This window comes from Salvelinus fontinalis, chromosome 16 (assembly GCF_029448725.1).
Source record: "Salvelinus fontinalis isolate EN_2023a chromosome 16, ASM2944872v1, whole genome shotgun sequence".
Taxonomy (NCBI): Eukaryota; Metazoa; Chordata; class Actinopteri; order Salmoniformes; family Salmonidae; genus Salvelinus; species Salvelinus fontinalis.
Genome location: NC_074680.1, coordinates 43,976,095 through 43,997,637, shown reverse-complemented (window position 1 = coordinate 43,997,637; position 21,543 = coordinate 43,976,095). Strand labels below are relative to the sequence as shown.

The 21,543-nt window shown below is 42.2% G+C and overlaps 1 protein-coding gene across 3 annotated transcripts; it reads left to right on the top strand.

Moving 5' to 3' along the window:
- Window positions 1-9,036: 9,036 nt before the first annotated feature.
- LOC129813219 (oocyte zinc finger protein XlCOF19-like) lies at window positions 9,037-16,017 on the top strand. Of its 3 annotated transcripts, XR_008753132.1 has the most exons (5): window positions 9,040-9,248; window positions 9,777-10,012; window positions 10,867-10,980; window positions 14,135-15,598; window positions 15,658-16,017. XR_008753132.1 is itself a non-coding variant. In XM_055865500.1 (4 exons), the coding sequence occupies exons 2-4, from the start codon at window positions 9,913-9,915 to the stop codon at window positions 15,259-15,261; spliced, it is 612 nt and encodes a 203-aa protein (XP_055721475.1). In that variant the 5' UTR covers window positions 9,037-9,248; window positions 9,777-9,912; the 3' UTR covers window positions 15,262-16,017. The 3 variants fall into 3 exon arrangements, 2 of the variants coding, with proteins under 2 accessions (XP_055721475.1, XP_055721474.1); XM_055865500.1 differs by having other exon boundaries at window positions 9,037-9,248; window positions 14,864-16,017; XM_055865499.1 differs by having other exon boundaries at window positions 14,135-16,017.
- Window positions 16,018-21,543: the final 5,526 nt, after the last annotated feature.

Below are 21,543 nucleotides of genomic sequence, written 5' to 3'. Positions count from 1 at the left end.
TAGTTGTGGACCTTTTTACTGACGAATGTGTTTGCTCTTCATGATTGTGTTGTTTGTTGTTATATTTTTTACGCTGCCGTGATTGTGATTTTTGTGTCATTTTGAGATGCAAAAGAGTCGTTGGTCATAATGGGACTGTATCAATGAAAATCTGATATTGTGTGGAATGTACTGTTACCTAACCCATATACTTCAGCAGGTCATTGTACCCTACGCCATCATTTCAAATGGTGGGACATAGGGGCTCTTTCCCTGTGTCCTACTGAAGCTTACTGGCTGATGAAGGACAATAACGTATCCCTATTTACAGCCGCAACGTGATTTGACAGTTGTTTTACCAACATTAATTGATGTCAGTTGATATATTTATGGTATAAAAAATATATAGTGTACAGTTCACAAAAAAATAACCTACTAAGATAGGAACCTGGCACAAAGCTGATTGATATACTGCAGGTTACGAGCAGTGGATTGGTCTGAACATCTTTAGTAGGCCTAGTGATTTTACTGGGAGTTATGAGAAACCAATCAGCAAAAAGGATGGAAATAAAGCATTTTGTAAAGTAAATACTTAGATTGACTTTGTAGTCAAATTCCTGACATCAGTGAACCTGCGTCAGGGATGTCATGAAGAATTAGGGCGTTTTGAAAATGGGGCTGATACAGTGGTACACTTTTTAGGCCGCGCAGGGGCTCCTGTTACCATTTGTAACCAGCTACCCAAGCTGCTCTTACCATTTGTAACAAGTAACAACTTATTAGGCTATAGCTTATTATATGGCCGACTGACCTTCAAATAGGCCACGCAATATAGGGCTATATGCGAGAATAAGCGCATCTTCATAAAGGAGTTTTCTTATAGGCCTGTAGTTGGCTAGGTGTAGCTACTGTATAGATGAAAATACATATAGGCCTAAGTGTATATTATCAAAGCTTATATGCTGTATATATAGCCTACCATGCTAGTATGTTCATTACCTTACGTGCATTCTTTCTGTAGGCTACCATTGCATTGCGGCATATTATGCGACAGGTGCGTTTATCTGCTTGGGGTTAACAGAGGTATTTTCTGAAGGTGAAAGCCAACTCATGGCCCAGCTTCTGTATTTGGTTAGGCAGTGAGAATTCAGTACATATCTGTCTTGTTTATCAGAAATATGCTGTGCTGAAAACCATGGCAATAGAGGTATTGTTGTGGCCATTATGTGAATAATGGATATAGGGGTTGAATGGCCATATAGAGGTTGATGAATGTTTAAATAGTATTTTTCAGAGGTGTTCAAGGTTCAAATATCAATATAAAACATGTTTTCATAAACATTTACATAGATATACATGTTTTCTGCCATGAAACTCTATACACCCCTAGAAAACCTTCTGTTTTAACAAGCCATGTCTAGTCATGGAATCCCCAAAATTGTGTTTTTGTAGCTCAGACTTGTGACTTAGCACAAAATATATTTGGGAGGAATCAGAAATATTTGTGAAATCTCATACCCCTGGTGCTCCGTAGCGCCACCCAAAGGTGCAATTTCTCCCTTACTTTAATGATTTGTAAGTCTAGAACTGGTGAATATATCCCAACATTATTTGACATGAAGGTTAACTAATGGACCCTAATTAAATCATGAGGCTCCCACATTTCAAAGATAAATATTAAGGACTGAAAAACACTTTTTAAAAAGTGCACCAACTTTAACATTGAGTTGACATGTGCTGATGCAGCACAACGTTATATAGGTTTTAATGAAGGTAAATATCGATTTACATGCATATTACAATGATATTGGCGAATATATTGATAAGAACCCGAATAGGGTAAGGGTCAGAAAAAGAAACTACAAAACGTCGCCATATTTGTAGTCCACAACTTATCCGGTTTAGGGTAAAAAAACGTGTCATCATTTTTGCATACATGATAAAAACAAAAACGGATATTGCATAAGCAAACGTAAACGTGATTCAAATTAAAGACAGATGCAACTAAAATAATTTATGAACACTATCAAAAAGTAATAATACACATCTGACAGGATCACATGATAACCATCCTTTCTAATTAAAAACAAATAAATTACAAATTACAATACAATAACATAAAAACATAGGACATATAATATTTTAGAATATAATATTTTAGAATAATATTTTCTCTGAAGAAACATAAAATAACATTGAAGTAAAAACAATTCATCACAATAATTGTACCTAAATTATAAGTACCTAAATTAAAGTAGATGAAATAAGGTCAGGAGTTACAGTTACAAACCTATGATAGAGTTGAACGAATACAGTGTTTTTTTGTTATTGACTAATTCTAGATATTTCATTTCGTATTGGATTTCAAGTAAAAATATAGTGCATTTGGGGACAGATTTCAAATATCTGTTTTTGTGTATATACAATTTACCCGAGAGAATGAAGAAATCAACAACTAATTCAGTAGTTTTGTTTTCATTTGAAAAATAACATATTACATCTTTCATTGTAAATACACGGGTCTTATTGATGAAATTAAAAATGTTAATACTTAACTCACTTCAAAACAACTTCACAGAATTAAAATCGTCAAAAAATGGTAGAATAGTTTCCCCTTCTTTATCACAGAAAAGGCATGTCCTCTAAGTCCATGAATTTAGACAACTTATTGCATTTTGTGCAAGATTTTAAAGTGAGTTTATAATTACTTGAATATATTTACAAAATGTGTGAGGGAGCAACCAAGCTTTCTTCCATTCAAGTCGCTCTGGATAAGAGCGTCTGCTAAATGACTTAAATGTAAATGTAAATGTATATCCATTACAGAATAATTTTCCTCTAGGAGAGATATTGTTCTTGGAGCTAAAAATGTATATATTATTACATTTCTTATCCAGTAGGGGGAAACCTTCTAACATAAGTTGTGCATTTATCTAGACATGTTCTCCAAACACAAATTAGATTTCATTAATTGAGTAAGTCCTGAAGGTATTGCTTTGCATATATAATTACATTATTTTATAATGTATTGAGAAGCTATATGCTTCTAAGAACTTCCTATAAGAGAGAACCAAAAGTGTACGGTACAACGAATGTATTAGTAATTTGTGTTGAATAATAAAATAATATCCTCTGAGTCAACTGAATCATGATACCCTTCTTACAAAGGAGTATCAATCCGTACGGTGAGGGCACAGCAGTGACCCAAAAGACAAAGTAGACAACCCATAGATAGATGTCTGTTCGAAGTGCATGTTAACCATTCTCCACCTTGATACGTCAGAGACTTGGTTGTTGTTATGATCATAACTGGTAACCTGTTCAGCAGGGCTCAACGTTACAGAACGGTCACGTACAAATGTTTTGTGTAGAGGCAATCGTGTCAGTGGTACAAACTATAACAACACCAAAAAAAAAATACCTGAAAAATACCGATTAAGTATTACTTTTATTGTCAGCTAATGAATGTATGCCCTATACACATGTTTGCTGTTTATTGACCTGAGAATTGTTCATGTTACAGAACCAAATCTTAATATCCTAATTTAACTCTGGACATCCCTTTGTCACCACAGAATTGTGAAATTCAGCTTATTTTTTTTAATTTTTTTATTTTTCTCCTTATGTGTGGAACAATACACAAAACTCCTTGCAATTAGATATTCTGGTGCCTTAAATGATTGATTGGAGACTTTTATGTTACAGAATGTGATACAGGTGACATATAAAATAACTGTTTACAGAAAATGTAACAGTTTTGCCTGTTTACTGAATAATAACATTGACTTTTACAATATAGCCAGCTGGCCTATCTAAGGGGAAATAGCTCAGTTCTGTCTCCAGGACAAGACCGATGACAATAAATGTCAACATGCTTGCAGCTGAGCAAGAATGTTCTTTGTGGCACTTGTAATGGCCAGGGTGGAAAGACTGGCGCAGTTCAGAAGTGTGTGGCCTGCAGGGGGCGTGGTATGCGCATCATGATCAGACAGTTGGCTCCTGGGATGGTCCAACGGATGCAGTCTGGTTGTTCAGTTAAAAAGTGTATATTTAGTGTAAATAAGGTTATCTGCAAGCCAACATCATGTATAGACTAGTGCTTATGAAGAAATGTATGAATGCAACGCTGTTCTACATTTAGAAACTGGATTGTGTTTATATCACATTCATGCCTGGTTAAATAAAGGTAAAACAAAATATATATATATATATAAAACATTGTCAATGTCATTTTCTTGACCTTGTTGCTTACAGCCGATTTGATCTTACAGTTCAAATGAAGGGGTTCAAATGAATCGCATCTAGTTTAACCTGGGCCTGTAACCAAAAGGTTGATGGGTCAAATCCCAGTGCCGACAAGGTAAAAAAATCTGTAGTTCTCCCCCTGAACAAGGCAGTTAACCCACTGTTTTCCAGTAGGCCTTCATTGTAAATAAGAGTTTGTTCTTAACTGACTTGCCTAGTAAAATAAAACAAATAGAGATTGAGTGTTTGTTTTAGAAAGATAATTCAAGGAATTGTCATGATCGTCCCTACTTTGCTAAGTAAAGTTGTATGGTTAAAATAAATATTTTGAGCTGTTGGCTATGGTTTATCTGACAAATTGGCTGGGATACCTATTTGAATAATAATCCATACAATCAAAACAAATCAAACTTTATTTATTAAAAGTAACAAAATAACAATAATGAGGCTATATACAGGGGGTAACGGTACCGAGTCAGTGTGCTGGGGTACAGGTTATTTGAGGTCATTTGTACATGTAGGTAGGGGTGAAGTGACTATGCATAGATAATAAACAGCGAGTAGCAGCAGTGTACAAAACAAATGGAGGGGAGGGGAGGGGTCAATGTAATTAGTCCGGTGGCCATTTGATTAATTGTTCATCAGGTTTATGGCTTGGGGGGGGGGGGTAGAAGCTGTTAAGGAGTGTCGGGGTAGGTTCCTTGTTCCTCGTCAATCATTGACTTATTGGGGAAAATCAGCAATCAGACAATATCTTCTGTAAGTAAATCAATCAAACCTTTATTATAGCTATTGCAGGCAGAAGTTGGCAACGAAAACACAGCACGCATGTTTCAGAGTCAGTTCTGCAAAATAAAAAGATCAAAGTTGCTTTAAAAAGCTTGCAGTCAACCCCTAGTGATGTAACTGCCTACGTCAACACCTTCTACTCATGAGACCAAGCCCATGCATATACAGTTATACAAACTTGCACGAGAGAACAATAGTTCCAGTTTTTTCTAAGGGCTCAGCAGTAATTATCCATTCACGAGTGGCTTAGAGTGGTGTGTCTGACTTGTCTCTTGTCTATTAAATCCCCAGGGGGGGGGGGTCTGTCTCGATGTATCTCTTTTAGCCTTGAGGCGCTTTCTCACAGACACCCAGTTTTGACTGCAATGTCTCACACATCTGCTCAGAACATTTCTTATAAGAGGCAGAGACTAGAAAAGAACTGTGGAACAATATTAAACCTTATAATGCATATAATGCTAATCTGTGGTCCAGGACCCTATAAATGTAGTGGGGGAGGGTCTTATAGCCCTTCCCTTCTATTAATACAACATAAGCATAATCAATTTTTATAATACATCAATCATTTTGGTGCAGCTCCTATCATGACTCCAAGGTGACACCCATCAGGAGCCTTTTGGTTCTAGACTTGGCGCTCCGGGACCGCTTGCAGTGCGGTAGCAGAGAGAACAGTCTATGAATTGGGTGACTGGAGTCTCTGACAATTTTATGGGCTTTCCTCTGACACCGCCTATTTTATAGGTCCTGGATGGCAGGAAGCTTGGCCCCAGTGATGTACTGGGCCATTCGCACTACCCTCTGGAGAGTCTTATGGTAAGATGCCGAGCAGGCGGTGATGCAACCGGTCAGGATCCTCTCGATGGTGCAGATGTTGAACTTTTTGAGGATCATGAGACCCATGCCAAATCTTTTCAGTCTCCTGAGGGGGGAAATGTTTTGTCGGAACCCTTTCACAGCTGACTTAATGTGTTTGGACCATGATAGTTTGTTGGTGATGTAGACACCAAGGAACTTGAAACTTTCGACCCGCTCAACTACAGCCCCGTCGATGTTAATGGGGACCTGTTCGGCCCACCTTTTCCTGTAGTCCACGATCAGCTCCTTTGTCTTGATCACGTTGAGGGAGAAGTTTTTGTCCTGGCACCACACTGCCAGTTCTCTGATCTCCTCCCTATAGGCTGTCTCATCGTTGTCGGAAGACCATGAAACCAGCAGGGCATAGCTGGACCTTTTGTCCCATTTGGGCTTTGGGCATTTGGGCCACATTAATAACTCTATCTACATGTACATATTACCTCAGCTAACCGGCTGTACCGGTACCCCCCTGTATATAGTCTCCCTATTGTTATTTTACTGCTGCTCTTTAATAACTTGTTACTTTTATTTCTGATTCTTCTCCGTATTTAAAGAAAAAACTGCATTGTTGGTTAGGGGCTCGTAAGTAAGCATTTCACTGTAAGTCTGATTTGATTTGATTTTGTTCATGTAAGCCATGACCAGCCTTTCAAAGCACTTCATGGCTACCGACGTGAGTGCTACGCGCGGTAATTATTTAGGCAGGTTACCTTCGCTTCCTTGGGCACAGGGACGATGGTGGTCTACTTGAAACCATTAGGTATTACAGACATGGTCAGGGATAGTTTGAAAATGTCAGTGAAGACACTTGCCAGTTGGTCCACGCATGCTTGAGTACACGTCCTGGTAATCTGTCTGGCCTCGCGGCTTTGTGATTGTTGACCTGCTTAAAGAGCTTGCTCACAACGGCTACCGAGAGCGTTATCACACAGTCATCCAGAACAGCTGGTGCTCTCATGCATGCTTCAGTGTTGCTTGCCTCAATGTGAGCATAAAAGGCATTTAGCTTGTCTGACAGGCTCACGTCACTGGGCAGCTCGCGTCTGGGTTTCCCTTTGTAGTCCGTAACAGTTTTCAAGCCCTGCCACATCCGACGAGCGTCAGAGCAGTAGGATTCAATCTTAATCCAGTATTGACACTTTGCTTGTTTGCTGATTCATCTAAGGGCATAGAGGGATTTCTTATAAGCATCCGAATTAATGTCCCGCTCCTTGAAAGTGGCAGCTCTAGCCTTTAGCTCAATGCGGATGTTGCCTGTAATCCATGGATTCTGGTTGGGATATTACGTACGGTCACTGTGGGGACGACGTCATCAATGCACTTATTGATGAAGCCAATGACTGAGGTGGTATACTCCTCAATGCCATTGGCTGAATCCCAGAACATTTTCCAGTCTGTGTTAGCAAAACAGTCCTGTAGCGTAGCATCCGTGTCATTTGACCACTTCCGTATTGAGCGAGTCACTGGTGCTTCCTGCATTAGTTTTTGATTGTAAGTAAGGAGGATAGAATTATGGTCAGATTTGCCAAATGAAGGGTGTTTTTTTCCTCTGGTTACACATGTGACATGCTGGTAGAAATGAGGCAAAACTAATTTAAGTTTGCCTGCATTAAAGTCTCCGGCCACTAGGAGCGTCGCTGCTGGATGAGCATTTTCTTGTTTGCTTATGGCCGTAAACAGCTCGTTGAGTGTGGTCTTAGTGCCAGCATCGGTCTGTGGTGGTAAATAGACGGCTACGAAGAATATAGATGAGAACTCTCTTGGTAGATAGTGTGGTCTACAGCTTATCATAAGGTGCTCTCAGGCGAGCAATACCTAAAGACTTCTTTAATATTAGACACTGCGCACCAGCTGTTATTGACAAATAGACACACACCCCCACCCCTCGTCTTACCAGACGTAGCTAACCCTAGCAGCAACATTATGTACAAAATAAGCTTAAAATAAAGTTACAAACAACGCAAAAAAAATGAACAAAATAGCACAGTTGGTTAGGAGCACGTTAAAACAGCAGCCATCCTCTTCTGCGCCATCTCAGCTACTCCTGTTTATTTCAGGACATGTAACCTAGGCTATGTCTGGAAAAACTCGAGGAATGAGGCAACTTCGATTTAAAAAGAGAATACAACTTTTTATAATGACTTTTCCTGACAATTACGCTGGCATACACTACGCTGTCTATGTGAATTAATGCTTACTGCCGTAGCACATGGTCGACCTAGTCCCAAGTGTTATTTCTGTTTTAAGATTCAGCTTTCTCGCTTACCTGCCCTAATTGGGATCAGTTCCCTCCTCCATGGTGACCACGGTCACCTGCTCTGCATCCATCACCACGAGCCCCTCCTCAACTGCCTCCTTTGGTGACCACGGTCACTTGCTCCGTACTCTATGTTGACCACGGTCACCTTCTCTGCCTCCTCCATCACCACAGGCCCCTAGTCAGCTGACTCCTCTATGGTGACCACGGTCACCTTCTCTGCCTCCTCCATCACCACAGGCCCCTAGTCAGCTGACTCCTCTATGGTGACCACGGTCACCTTCTCTACCTCCTCCATCACCAAGAGTTTTATCTGATCTTAAATGGTTAGATCTGGAACCTTCTTTTTTTTACAGGGTTCCCCTACAGGCAAAAATGGTGCCCCAAAGCATTTTTTTGTGTGAGTGTACTGTGAATAAAATGTCAATATACTGTCAATAATGTTACACTGAGCAACTACTAAGGTCCAAATGATTTTCTCTCTCTTATAATTGTAATGGTAGTGCAGCCAGGACATACCAGTCAATAAATAAACTAGCTGATCACAGATCTAATTAAAATGTTAAATACAATTGTTTATTATATTATTATATGTTATATGCAGAGTCAATTATGCAGAGTAATTGTTTTATCTCTTAAGTTTGGTGAGGAATAGAACATAATGAAGTTGATTAATTATATGGTCCGTTCCCGAGTGAGTGTAAAACGCCAACGTAAAACGCATTACTTTTATACATCCAGTGAAATATCTGTCTCATTGTTCTATCTGTGGTTAAATGGTCGGCGATAGTAGCTCATTCCGCTCATTAATGGCTCTTTTCACCGGCGAAACCACTCTCCGATTTCATCGTGAGGGACAATAACCAAAACCTGAGTAATGATTATATTATGCCCTGCGATGCACACTCCCGCACACAGGTGGCGTACCTCTACGTTTGTGTAGTTTGACAAGTCCAGTCTGTCGAAAAAGAAGATGTGAAAATTGCCATCGCGTTTGTTTTTATCTTTTTTGTAGGAGATATTAAGCCATAAGTAATACTGTATTCGATAAACAATGGACACATAACTTAATCCAGTACACAAAAAGCATTTATGATTACGTTTTAGCGAAGCAAGGCCTCAGGTAAGAACGCCCGTTCGAGGAGTCTTGCAGGGAAAATGGCCAGGCAAGGCCTGGTCAAGTAACGTTAACGTTAAATTTGAATAAAAGTGAATTTTAACTAACCCGCAAGGACTGGGTAATGTTACACAACATTTTTCTAAAGTTTATAAATTGAAAAACAAATGCCATCACATACTTTATCAAAATAGGTAAATATGTAGCTAACTAACGTTAGCTAACTAGCAACAAATTGTGGCGAAAACCCAAACCCCAAATAACATATTGCTAACTAACAAAAGCTAGCTAACAATAACTTGAAGCGAAAACCCTAACCCCAAATAACGTTAGCTAACTACGGTTATTTTGCAATTTGAGACTTTATTTCGTAGCTTATCCAGCCGAGATCCAGTACAGGTAACTAAATTAGCGTAGCAACACTGATTAAATCACTGTCTACATCAGAAAACAATGGCTATGTGTGCTAACTAGATAGCAAGTCACCAAATTACATAACAGCCCTGCATTTTATACAGTTTTTTTCTTTTACAGGTTGTTTATCTATCTGGTCTTTACTTAAGGAGAGTGAAGATAACTAGCCTGCCGTTCTCCACCCAAACTGAGCCCAAGCCTATATTGACTGGGGTCCTGATTGTGACAAAGGACTTCCCTGGGCACCGCAGGAGAAATGGCATCGGTGAAAGACAGTAGTCAAACACTCCGGCTGAATATCATCACGAAAGATAAAGAAGAGGAAGTGAAGATTTGGGAATGTGATGATTACCCAGGTAAGAGAGCAGGTTTTATCAACAGTGTTTACAACCCAGGTAAGAGAGCAGGTTTTATCAACAGCGTTTACAACCAAGGTAAGAGAGCAGGGATGTATTCATTAGTTGCAGAATGTAGCAAAACCTTGGGTCTATTGCAAAACGTTTACAACAGAAACCGTTTACAATGTAAATAAGAGTTTTTATTGGATAAATTCAGGTAGGTCCCTTCCTGTTTCGTCCCTTTTGCTTCTGTTTGGTTCCTTGTATATGTCCATAAGGTATTGTAATGTATATAGAATACTGTATTCTCAACATGGCTCATTCACATTTTTCTACCACTGTACATTGCATTGTGATACTGTTATACACACCGCGTATTCATTTTTACCTTTACGTTTTAGTCATTTAACAGATGCTCTTATCTGCCTTGCTCAAGGGCACATCGACAGATCCCCCCCACTCCATCTAGTTGGCTCGGGGATCCGACTCTGCGACCCTTCGGTTACTGGCCAAACAGTTTGCTACCGTGTGCACTTAAGATTCCATCCCAGGTTTTATCAACAGCGGTTACACTGGTCCTCGAGGGCCACAGTGCCAGCTGGTTTTTATACTTGCCTTTTTAGTGAGAGACTGATTTATTAGAATATTATTTTTAAGATGCCAATTGTATTTTTTACTTAAGATACCTGGGGCTGTTGTTGATCGAGCCAGGCAGATATCAAGTACACAGTTAAGTTATTTAGTTGTACGCCAACCACTTTGTTACATGGTTTTGGTATTTATTTCATTTCCTCAAGTGAATGCAACATGGTAGTTTTAGACGCAATGCACTTGTCACATTTTGACACGTTTTTCTATTCTCATTTACACAGGAGAGAGTCCAGACATGGCATCAGTAGAGCTGGTAGGCAGCAGTCAAACACTGGGGCTGAATGTCACCATTAATGATGAACAGAAGGAAGACATTGGGGAATCTGCTGATCATGGTAAGAGCAGATTTGATGTACTATTTTTAGGCACGTCAGATGATTTAACGGTTCTAAGTCCCACTCCATTTATCTTTGAACTTTTCCAGTTAAAAAAGTAAAGCACAAGCATTTCGCTACACCCGCAATAACATCTGCTAAACATGTGTATGTGAACACTAACATTTGATTTGAAGTATATTCCAAGTATAAATTCAGTAAAGTACACACACACACATAAGGGTGAAATAATATGTTTAGACACAATTATGAAATGAAGGTTTGGCAATTGAAGGAGTTGCATGTGGAAACAATGGATGAGCAATTGAGGACAAAAGAGCACCGCACCACAACCACACTGTTACCATGTCAGAGGTCACCTAGAGGTTGGACAAAAGACCACACTGTTACCATGTCAGAGGACACCTAGAGGTAGGACAAAAGACCCCACTGTTACCATGTCAGAGGACACCTAGAGGTTGGACCCCACCACAACCCCACTGTTACCATGTCAGAGGACACCTAGAGGTTGGACCCCACCACAACCCCACTGTTACCATGTCAGAGGACACCTATAGGTTGGACCCCACCACAACCCCACTGTTACCATGTCAGAGGACACCTAGAGGTTGGACCCCACCACAACCCCACTGTTACCATGTCAGAGGACACCTAGAGTTTGGACCCCACCACAACCCCACTGTTACCATGTCAGAGGACACCTAGAGGTTGGACCCCACAACAACCCCACTGTTACCATGTCAGAGGACACCTAGAGGTTGGACCCCACCACAACCCCACTGTTACCATGTCAGAGGACACCTAGAGGTTGGACCCCACCACAACCCCACTTTTACCATGTCAGAGGACACCTAGAGGTTGGACCCCACCACAACCCCACTGTTACCATGTCAGAGGACACCTAGAGGTTGGACCCCACCACAACCCCACTGTTACCATGTCAGAGGACACCTAGAGGTTGGACCCCACCACAACCCCACTTTTACCATGTCAGAGGACACCTAGAGGTTGGACCCCACCACAACCCCACTGTTACCATGTCAGAGGACACCTAGAGGTTGGACCCCACCACAACCCCACTGTTACCATGTCAGAGGACACCTAGAGGTTGGACCCCACCACAACCCCACTGTTACCATGTCAGAGGACACCTAGAGGTTGGACCCCACCACAACCCCACTTTTACCATGTCAGAGGACACCTAGAGGTTGGACCCCACCACAACCCCACTTTTACCATGTCAGAGGACACCTAGAGGTTGGACAAAAGACCACACTGTTACCATGTCAGAGGACACCTAGAGGTTGACACGGGAGTGAAAGTTCTTTCATGTCCCTTCTTGTCCGGGCAATTTCTTTTTCCTGTACTGTCCTGAACCCGCAACAGTTCTGTAACCCCGGGAACATTCCTGTCCCTTCCTGATAAAAATCACTCCCATCTCGTGCTCTTTTTTTCGCCCGCAGAAATATGTAGGCCTTAAGCGTTGGTTTACCAAGTATTATTAAAAACATGAGCTGGCGCACACCCAGAAAAATTATTTTGTGTGGAGTTCCTGACTAATGGCGAGTAAACTATACAAATAGTTTATTAAATGACCTAAATGTTTTTATAGTTTATGGTTTACCAAGTATTGAACATTTCATTAATGCAATATGCGACAGTTATGTGGTTGTTTTACCCAAGTCTCTCTGGATAAGAGCGTATTCTACATGACCTAAATGTAGATGTATTAAGGCTGGAGGTGAGGACAGAGACCCTAGCAGGATGGTCTGCTCAGCACTGAGCATATTAAACTGTAGCCTACAGCTGAGCACAGCATCGGCATAAAACTGCGGCCTACGGCTCAGCACAGCACCGACCTACATTTGAGCACATATGAACATTTACAACACATTAACATTTACAACATTTAAAAACCTGAGGGCCAGTACTGCATAAGGCAATCTATTTTTATTTCACTTCACCTCTGATGGCATTGGTTTAGTTAAATGTGCAAACAATTTGGTTTGAAGTTAAAGTTGTTAGAAGTATGAGCAGCTATGCGTCGCTGCCTCAGGCCGCGTGTCGCTGCTTCGGGCCGCTGCTTCAGGCCGCGTGTCGCTGCCTCAGGCCGCGTGTCGCTGCTTCGGGCCGCTGCTTCAGGCCGCGCGTCGCTGCTTCAGGCCGCGCGTCGCTGCTTCAGGCCGCGCGTCGATGCCTCAGGCCGCGCGTCGATGCCTCAGGCCGCGCGTCGATGCCTCAGGCCGCGTGTCGCTGCTTCAGGCCGCTGCCTCAGGCCGCGTGTCGCTGCTTCGGGCCGCTGCCTCAGGCCGCGTGTCGCTGCCTCAGGCCGCGTGTCGCTGCCTCAGGCCGCGTGTCGCTGCCTCAGGCCGCTGCCTCAGGCCGCGTGTCGCTGCCTCAGGCCGCGTGTCGCTGCCTCAGGCCGCTTGTCGATGCCTCAGGCCGCGTGTCGATGCCTCAGGCCGCTGCCTCAGGCCGCGTGTCGCTGCCTCAGGCCGCGTGTCGCTGCCTCAGGCCGCGTGTCGCTCTCTCCAGTTGTTAGCCTATTTGATTAAACCGCAGCATTTTTTACAAGCCGTTTACTTGTTTCCTTCATTGTCAAAGCAACTCCAGCAAATTTAGGTAAAACATTTTTTTTCTTTCTTGGCTCTAATGTTAATGTTAGTGATGGGTCCTAGATGAGCAACAGTGAGCTGACGGAAGGGGAAGTGTGGAAACGATTTACATTTTTGTGTACGTTTTTGTTAAGTAAACTATGTTAGGCCTACCCTACACATTTGTTGTTTATATAAAATGCTCCTCACATGCCATATTTCCACCTAAAAAGCAAACGCAATTTTACACTATTCCTGTACTGCCCGTTCCTGTGGACTGTTGATCCTGTCCCGAACTAGACTCTAGAATTTCACTCCCATACCTGCCAGAATCTCACAAATCCCACTGAATTCCTGTTCCTGTGTTAAGCTCTATACCCTTGACCAACCATTGAGATGTGCCTTTTGTTAAGTACATCAGGTGATACAGACACACCTACAGTATGTAACTCCTTTTCAGTAATGCTTTTTCAGGCACATTTCTTTCTTTTTAATTTGATCCAATGATTATGAATGTGTGCTGCACCTGCTCACCTGTTTTTATGTTGTCATTCACCCAGGAGAGACCTCTAACTCCTCTGACCAAGTCGAGACATTTCCTGCATCGGGGAAGAAACATCAGGAAGGGAGCAAAGCTAAGGGGTCTCGCCACTGCCCACACTGTGAGGAGAGCTTCCCATTCCCATCATATCTTGAAAGACACCTTCGAAAACATTCTGGAGAGAAGCCTTATTCCTGCTCTGTCTGTGGGAGGAGTTTCTCTCAACTGAGTGGCTTGAACGTGCACCAGCGAACACACACTGGAGAGAAGCCTCACCGCTGTCCTCACTGTGAGGAGAGTTTCCCATTCCCATCATATCTTGAAAGACACCTACGAAAACATTCTGGAGAGAAGCCTTATTCCTGCTCTGTCTGTGGGATGAGTTTCTCTCAACTGAGTGGTTTGAACGTGCACCAGCGAACACACACTGGAGAGAAGCCTCACCACTGTCCTCACTGTGAGAAGAGTTTCCCATTCCCATCATATCTTGAAAGACACCTGCGAAAACATTCTGGAGAGAAGCCTTACTGCTGCCCTGACTGTGGGAAATGCTTCACAACATCAAGTCATCTAACCTCTCATCGTCGAGTTCACACAGGGGAGAAGCCTTACTCCTGCTCTGACTGCGGGAAGAGTTTCCCATTCCCGTCATATCTTGAACGACACCTGCGGAAACATGCTAACCATTGTGTTATATGAAGGTCATGTGGTGGCAACCAGCACTGAACAATACCTTTTTGGCCAGCAGTCATCCCAGCCGGCCAGCAGTCATCCCAGCCGGCCAGCAGCCATCCCAGCCGGCCAGCAGTCATCCCAGCCGGCCAGCAGTCATCCCAGCCGGCCAGCAGCCATCCCAGCGGGCCAGCAGTCATCCCAGCGGGCCAGCAGCCATCCCAGCGGGCCAGCAGCCAACCCAAGCCGGCCAGCAGCCAACCCAAGCCGGCCAGCAGTCATCCCAGCCGGCCAGCAGTCATCCCAGCCGGCCAGCAGCCATCCCAGCCGGCCAGCAGCCATCCCAGCCGGCCAGCAGCCATCCCAGCCGGCCAGCAGCCATCCCAGCCGGCCAGCAGTCAACCCAAGCCGGCCAGCAGTCATCCCAGCCGGCCAAACCATACACTGTTTCTTGTTCACTGGAATCGTCATTAAGTAGAATAGGAATCGGTTAGATTATCCTTTCCTCCAAAACTTATCAATCCCATATCATCTGTTTTGTATGTGTCAAGTATATTGTGGTGGGCACAGGTTACAGTTTGTATGTGTCAAGTCTATTGAGGGGGGCACAGGTTACAGTTTGTATGTGTCAAGTCTATTGAGGGGGGCACAGGTTACAGTTTGTATGTGTCAAGTCTATTGAGGTGGGCACAGGTTACTGTTTAGGCTTAAAGCCTGTTTTGTATGTGTCAAGTCTATTGAGTGATGCACAGGTTACAGTTTAGGCTTAAAGCCTACTTTGTATGTGTCAAGTCTATTGAGGGGGGCACTGGTTACAGTTTAGGCTTAAAGCCTACTTTGTATGTGTCAAGTCTATTGAGGGATGCACAGGTTACAGTTTGTATGTGTCAAGTCTATTGAGGGGGGCACAGGTTACAGTTTGTATGTGTCAAGTCTATTGAGGGGGGCACAGGTTACAGTTTGTATGTGTCAAGTCTATTGAGGGGGGCACAGGTTACAGTTTAGGCTTAAAGCCTGTTTTGTATGACATATTATAAGTGGTGTCCAGTACAACCTATGACAAAGCTTTTAATTCATTTTATTGATAGTTTGGCTTCTTTGACGAGTGAAATTATATTCTCCCAGACATTCTCCTCATCATCAGACATAAACTTTACCCATGATTTAACCATTTGGAAGATATTTTTTTGCTTTTGTATCTGAAGATGAAAATAAATAGCAGACACCAAACCTCTGGACAAGTTCCCAAATTTGTACCTAATGAGACACCGTAGGCACAAAGTGCAGACTGTAGACAAAGGTAAAAGAGACAAAGATCCTGGAAACTAGGGAGACCCTCTTGAGTTAAATACATCTAGATTTTTGATCCCTTTTGCAGTCCAGGCTTTTGGCTCAAATGGTTTATTACCTGAAAGTAATAGCCTTGTTATGCCGTAGAGGGGTATAGAGATGCCACTTCCTGTTACCACCTACATCATCTCTCATGGACAGATCTATGTAAACGTAACTGGTACCATAGAATCTGTCTGGAAGGAACGGGACGTGTGTGATAACGAACGGCAGTAGGTCTGGTGTTTTGGACAAATCACGATGTCGCAGATGTTAGCGTCTTCCGAATTTCGAAAGGCGAGTGGACATTCGATTCGTCACTAGTAAAGAGAGAGGGTGAAGCTCCTCATTTTCTAGAATCTCTTAATCCATTTCTCTTAACACATATGGACCTAGAATTGTAATCGTGCCGCTGACCAATTACGCAACACTTTAGTTCTGGATTAACGAATTTGACCATTTACACACTTCTAAACATTCCTCAAATTATTTACTGCATTAGAGACAATAGAACAGTAATATACTATAACATGTATTCCACAGTATACTAGAAAAAGAACACATCTTTCTATCTAGTAAAAGGGGAAACTAGTTCCTTTTCAATAATTACCAAGAGACTGGTGTAGACTGATGAACCATGATATAAGTGATCGACCATAAAGACGTCCGCATGCATCCCAGACTTAACAGGTCCTTGTAGAATCAATCAAGTTTATTTTATATAGCCCTTCGTACATCAGCTAATATCTCGAAGTGCTGTACAGAAACCCAGCCTAAAACCCCAAACAGCTAGTAATGCAGGTGTAGAAGCACGTAGTAGTACCATCCCAGTCTAAACAGGTCCTTGTAGTACCACAAACCGGACCTTTGCCATTCCATAAAGGTATTGATGCACATGTTTATTGAGTAAGTTTACATTCTTGCTGACTGTCCGTCACGAAAGAGGATTTTTAAGATTTTGGGAATACGATGATTAACCAGGTAAGCGAGCAGGTTTTATTACCAGCGATATGCGATCTGATCACTGATAATAAAGGCTTTACCCTGAATTCAGATCTCTTCCCTGCTGGATAAATCTCAACAGAAGATCTTAAAAAGGGTTGTTTCCTTCTGAAGTGACAACAATCCAGCCGCATGGTGGCATATATCTGTTTGTTTTTTATTGGCCCACTACGTCATTGGGGGGGGGGGGGGGGGGGGGGCGTTTTGTCTAGAAGGTATGCTGCTTTTGTGAAAATTTACTTTTTGTAGCGAGTGATAATTAACGTAGCAGGTTAGGAGAATTAGGTTAAGGTTAAGAAAAGAGTTAGGTTTGGCTAAAGTGCCATTTTCTAAAATGTTTTGACGTCTAGTTGACATAAGCTGTATTCCATCTAGGCATGGTGGATTAAGTGTCCGTGTTGTTATACGGGCTCCCGAGTGGCGCAGCGGTCCAAGGCAATGCATCTCAGTGCTAGACGCGGCACTACAGACACCCTGGTTCGATTCCAGGCTGTATCACAACCGGCCATGAATGGGTGTCCCATAGAGCGGTGCTCAATTGACCCAGCGTCATCCAGGTTTGGTCAGTGTAGGCAGTCATTGTAAATAATAATTTGTTTTTAACTGACTTGCCTATTTAAATAAAGAATACATTTAAAAAAATAAGTAATGCTTGGAGGCCACCTGCTGGTAAGGTGCTGAACTGTTATGTTATAGACCAGATACCGTTGTTCAGCAGGCGGTATATAGAAGTTGTTACACACTGGCCAAGACGCTGTTGGCTTCGTCAATAAACTATATGAAACACGTGCTATCCGGGATTTAAAAATGTCTAAAAGGTCTTTAATACAGACAAATATTCTTTGGTTTTACCTCATTATATCGCTATTCGATTAGCTGACTCCCTTGGCTCTTCTTTGGTAGCTAACTCAGCTGTCAAATCGGTAAGTCTCCGCTCTCTCTTTACTTTAAATCTGCTGGCTTTTATGTTGTGTTCTGTGGGTTTGTGCCTGTGCTAGTCTAGTTGGTGTTTATCTCTGGCTTAGTACTTCACTACATGACCAAAAGTATGTGGACACCTGCTAGTTGAATATCTTAATAATAGCACACACTTGCTGCTATAACAGCCTCCACTCTTCTGGAAAGGCTTTTTACTAGATGTTGGAACATTGCTGTGGGGACTTGCTTCCATTCAGCCATGAGCATTAGTGAGGTCGGACACTGATGTTGGGCGATTAAGCCTGGCTTGCAGTGGGCGTTCCAATTCATCCCAAAGGTGTTGGATGGGATTGAGGTCAGGGCTATGTGCAGGCCAGTCAAGTTTTTCCACACCAATCCTGACAAACTATTTCTCATCTGCGGGATCGTCTGAGACCAGTCACCCGGACAGCTGATGAAACCGAGGAGTATTTTTGTCTTTAATAAAGACTTTTTGTGTAGAAACTCATTTTGATTGGCTGGGCCTGGCTCCGTAGTGTGTGTGGTCTGTTCCAGCCACGCCCCTTCCCTGTCATGAAATTCATAGGTTAGGGCCTAATCAATTTATTTCAATTGACTGATTTCCTGATATGAACTGTAAAAACAATCAAATCATTTAAATTATTGCATGTCGCGTTTTACAAATTTTGTTCAGTATCGATAAATCCTTGATGCAATAATCCCAGAGGCAGAACAGGTCGAAAAGTTAATTGGAGGACGAAAAACAAACGAGGAGCAGACAAGGTACTAAACAATTATCACAAGCAGGAAAGATGTTCCACTTTCCTTTTAAGCCAGAGGCAAGCCTGTCGGAGCAGAAGTCAGTGCTGGCTGGACTGGAGTAGCCGAGCAGGATCATGCGTCCCCCGCGTGTGGGGAATCTAATTGGTTGTTTACATCACACCTCGTGGATTGGTGGATTGTAGCTCGCCACTGCCAACACTCTGCATGGCTAGTGGCTGACTTTAGCCAACTCAAGCTAGCGAACGCAGAGTAGATTCTCCATATGTGACCCGTTTCAGGATACTAGGCGTATATCGCGGGTCACTAATTCACAGGAGAGCCGTTTGAACGTAACCTTTTTTTAAAAATGAAAATGCCTGTTTTTGGGGCAGAAATGCCTTCCGTGACATGCGAACTTTCATGTGCCTTAATAACAAACGTGTATGCTAGCTAGCTAGCGTGTTGCTTGTATGCTAGCTAACGTTACGTGTATGATCTTATTATTCGCATCTCAGAGCCATTTGCTTGGCTGGTTATAGCCTAATGTTAGCTATCTAACATTGAACCTGGTTGGTTAGCTAGCTGCGAATTCATGCAAGGTAGTAACGTCATGAGTTGGGATTATGTTTCATTGTTTAGCTAGCTAGCTACATGTCCTAGCAAGATACTCCACTATGCAATTAACCATTTCGGGTGCATTCGTAAATTCAGTCTGGCCATCTACTCTCGTCTGTGCCACAGCGCAGAATAACTGATGAATTTACAGAGGCTCAACACCCGTTGAATATGGCCAGTGTCAGTAAATGTCGGCAAAAAAACGTAATAAAATTGTTGCCAGCAGCAACAACAACAGTCACCAATGCTCTGGATAACATGTAAACAGCCCAACCAGCTCTGCTAGAGCGAATAAAATGGTCAGAGTTTGGGTTGGGTGCTAAATCTTAAGAAGGTGTGAACGATGCTGAATGGATGTAGCCAAAAAGGAGCACTCCAGTAGGTACCAAAACAATCAAAGGCCATTTTTTTTAATCAACTTTCACAGCAGAATTACTTTCCCATTGTTCCTCAAATACAGTGTATGATATACCATTTTGTATCTCTGTGTCTCTGCTTTTATCCAATGTAAAAAAACACCATTTCAAATGTTGCTACACAAGACTGAATCTAGGCGGTCGGTCACATATGTTGATAAATAGTGCATTGTGGGTAGTTGAGCAGATATCTGGAAATAAGTTAATGATTATGTAAAACCCCAAAACATAACTATGTTTGTAGGTAACCAGATCATGATTACAACTAAGTTACTAAGTCTTTGACCATATTGTGTTGTTACTTTGAGTAAAAACTCCTGCTTCATACCCTTTAAGCAAAATGGTAAGAATGGTTTATCATATAGCGAACCAGTCAAAAGTTTGGACACGCCTACTCATTCCAAGGTTTATCTTAATATTTACTATTTTTCTACATTATAGAGTAATATGGAAGACATCAAACTATGAAATGACACATGGAATCATGTAGTAACCAAAAAAGTGTTAAACAAATCAAAATATATTTTATATTTGAGGTCCTTCAAAGTAGCCACTCTTTGCCTTGATGACAGCTTTGCACACACTTGGCATTCTCTCACCTAGCTTCATGAGGTAGTCACCTGGAATGCATTTCAATTAACAGGTGTGCCTTGTCAAAAGTACACATTGTGGAATTTCGTTCTTTCTTAATGTGTTTGAGACAACTTGTGTTGTGACAAGGTAGGGGTGGTATACAGAAGATAGCCCTATTTGGTAAAAGACCAAGTCCATATTATGGAAAGAACAACTCAAATATGCAAAGAGAAACGACAGTCCATCATTACTTTCAGACATGAAGGTCAGTCAAACAGGAAAATTTCAAGAACTTTAAAAGTTTCTTCAACTGCAGTCGCAAAAACCATCGAGCGCTATGATGAAATTGGATCTCATGAGGACCGCCACAGGAAAGGAAGTTACCCAGAGTTACCTCTGTTGCAAAGGATAAGTTCGAGTTAACTGCACCTCAGATTGTAGCTCAAGTAAGTGCTTCACGGAGTAAAAGACACTTCTCAACATCAACTGTTCAGAGGAGAGTCAGACCTTCATGGTCGAATTGCTGCAAAGAAACCACTACTAAAGGACACCAATAAGAAGAAGAGTCTTGCTTAAGCCAAGAAACACGAGCAATGGACATTAGACAGGCGAAAATCTATCCTTTGGTCTGATGAGAGTCCAAATTTGAGATTTTTGGTTCCAATGCCGTGTCTTTGTGAGACGCAGAATAGGTGAATGGATGATCTCCGCATGTGTGGTTCACACCATGAAGGAGGAGGTGTGATGGTGTGGGGGTGCTTTTCTGGTGACACTCAGTGATTTAATTAAAGTCAAGGCACACTTAACCAGCATGGCATGCGCTTAGTGGGACTATCATTTGTTTTTCAACAGGACAATGACCCAACACACATCTCCAGGCTGTGTAAGGACTATTTGACCAAGGAGAGTGATGGAGTGCTGCATCAGATGACAAGTGCTCAGCATATGTGGGAACTCCAAGACTGTTGGAAATGCATTCCTTAATGAAGCTGGTTGAGAGATTGCCAAGAGTGTGCAAACTGTCATCAACCTCTGTTTTTCAAACAATTTTCTAGCTTATTTATTGGACTACTGCAGAGGAGTTTGGAAACAAAATATCCTATCCCAAAGTTATTGATTCCTATATATATATATATATATA

Excerpts from the sequence above, each read along its gene's own strand:
- LOC129813219 (XM_055865499.1), top strand. The coding sequence starts at position 9,913 with ATGGCATCGGTGAAAGACAGTAGTCAAACACTCCGGCTGAATATCATC. Across the intron at positions 10,013-10,866 it reads GGAATGTGATGATTACCCAG|GAGAGAGTCCAGACATGGCA; the intron begins GTAAGAGAGCAG and ends TCATTTACACAG. Across the intron at positions 10,981-14,134 it reads TGGGGAATCTGCTGATCATG|GAGAGACCTCTAACTCCTCT; the intron begins GTAAGAGCAGAT and ends TCATTCACCCAG.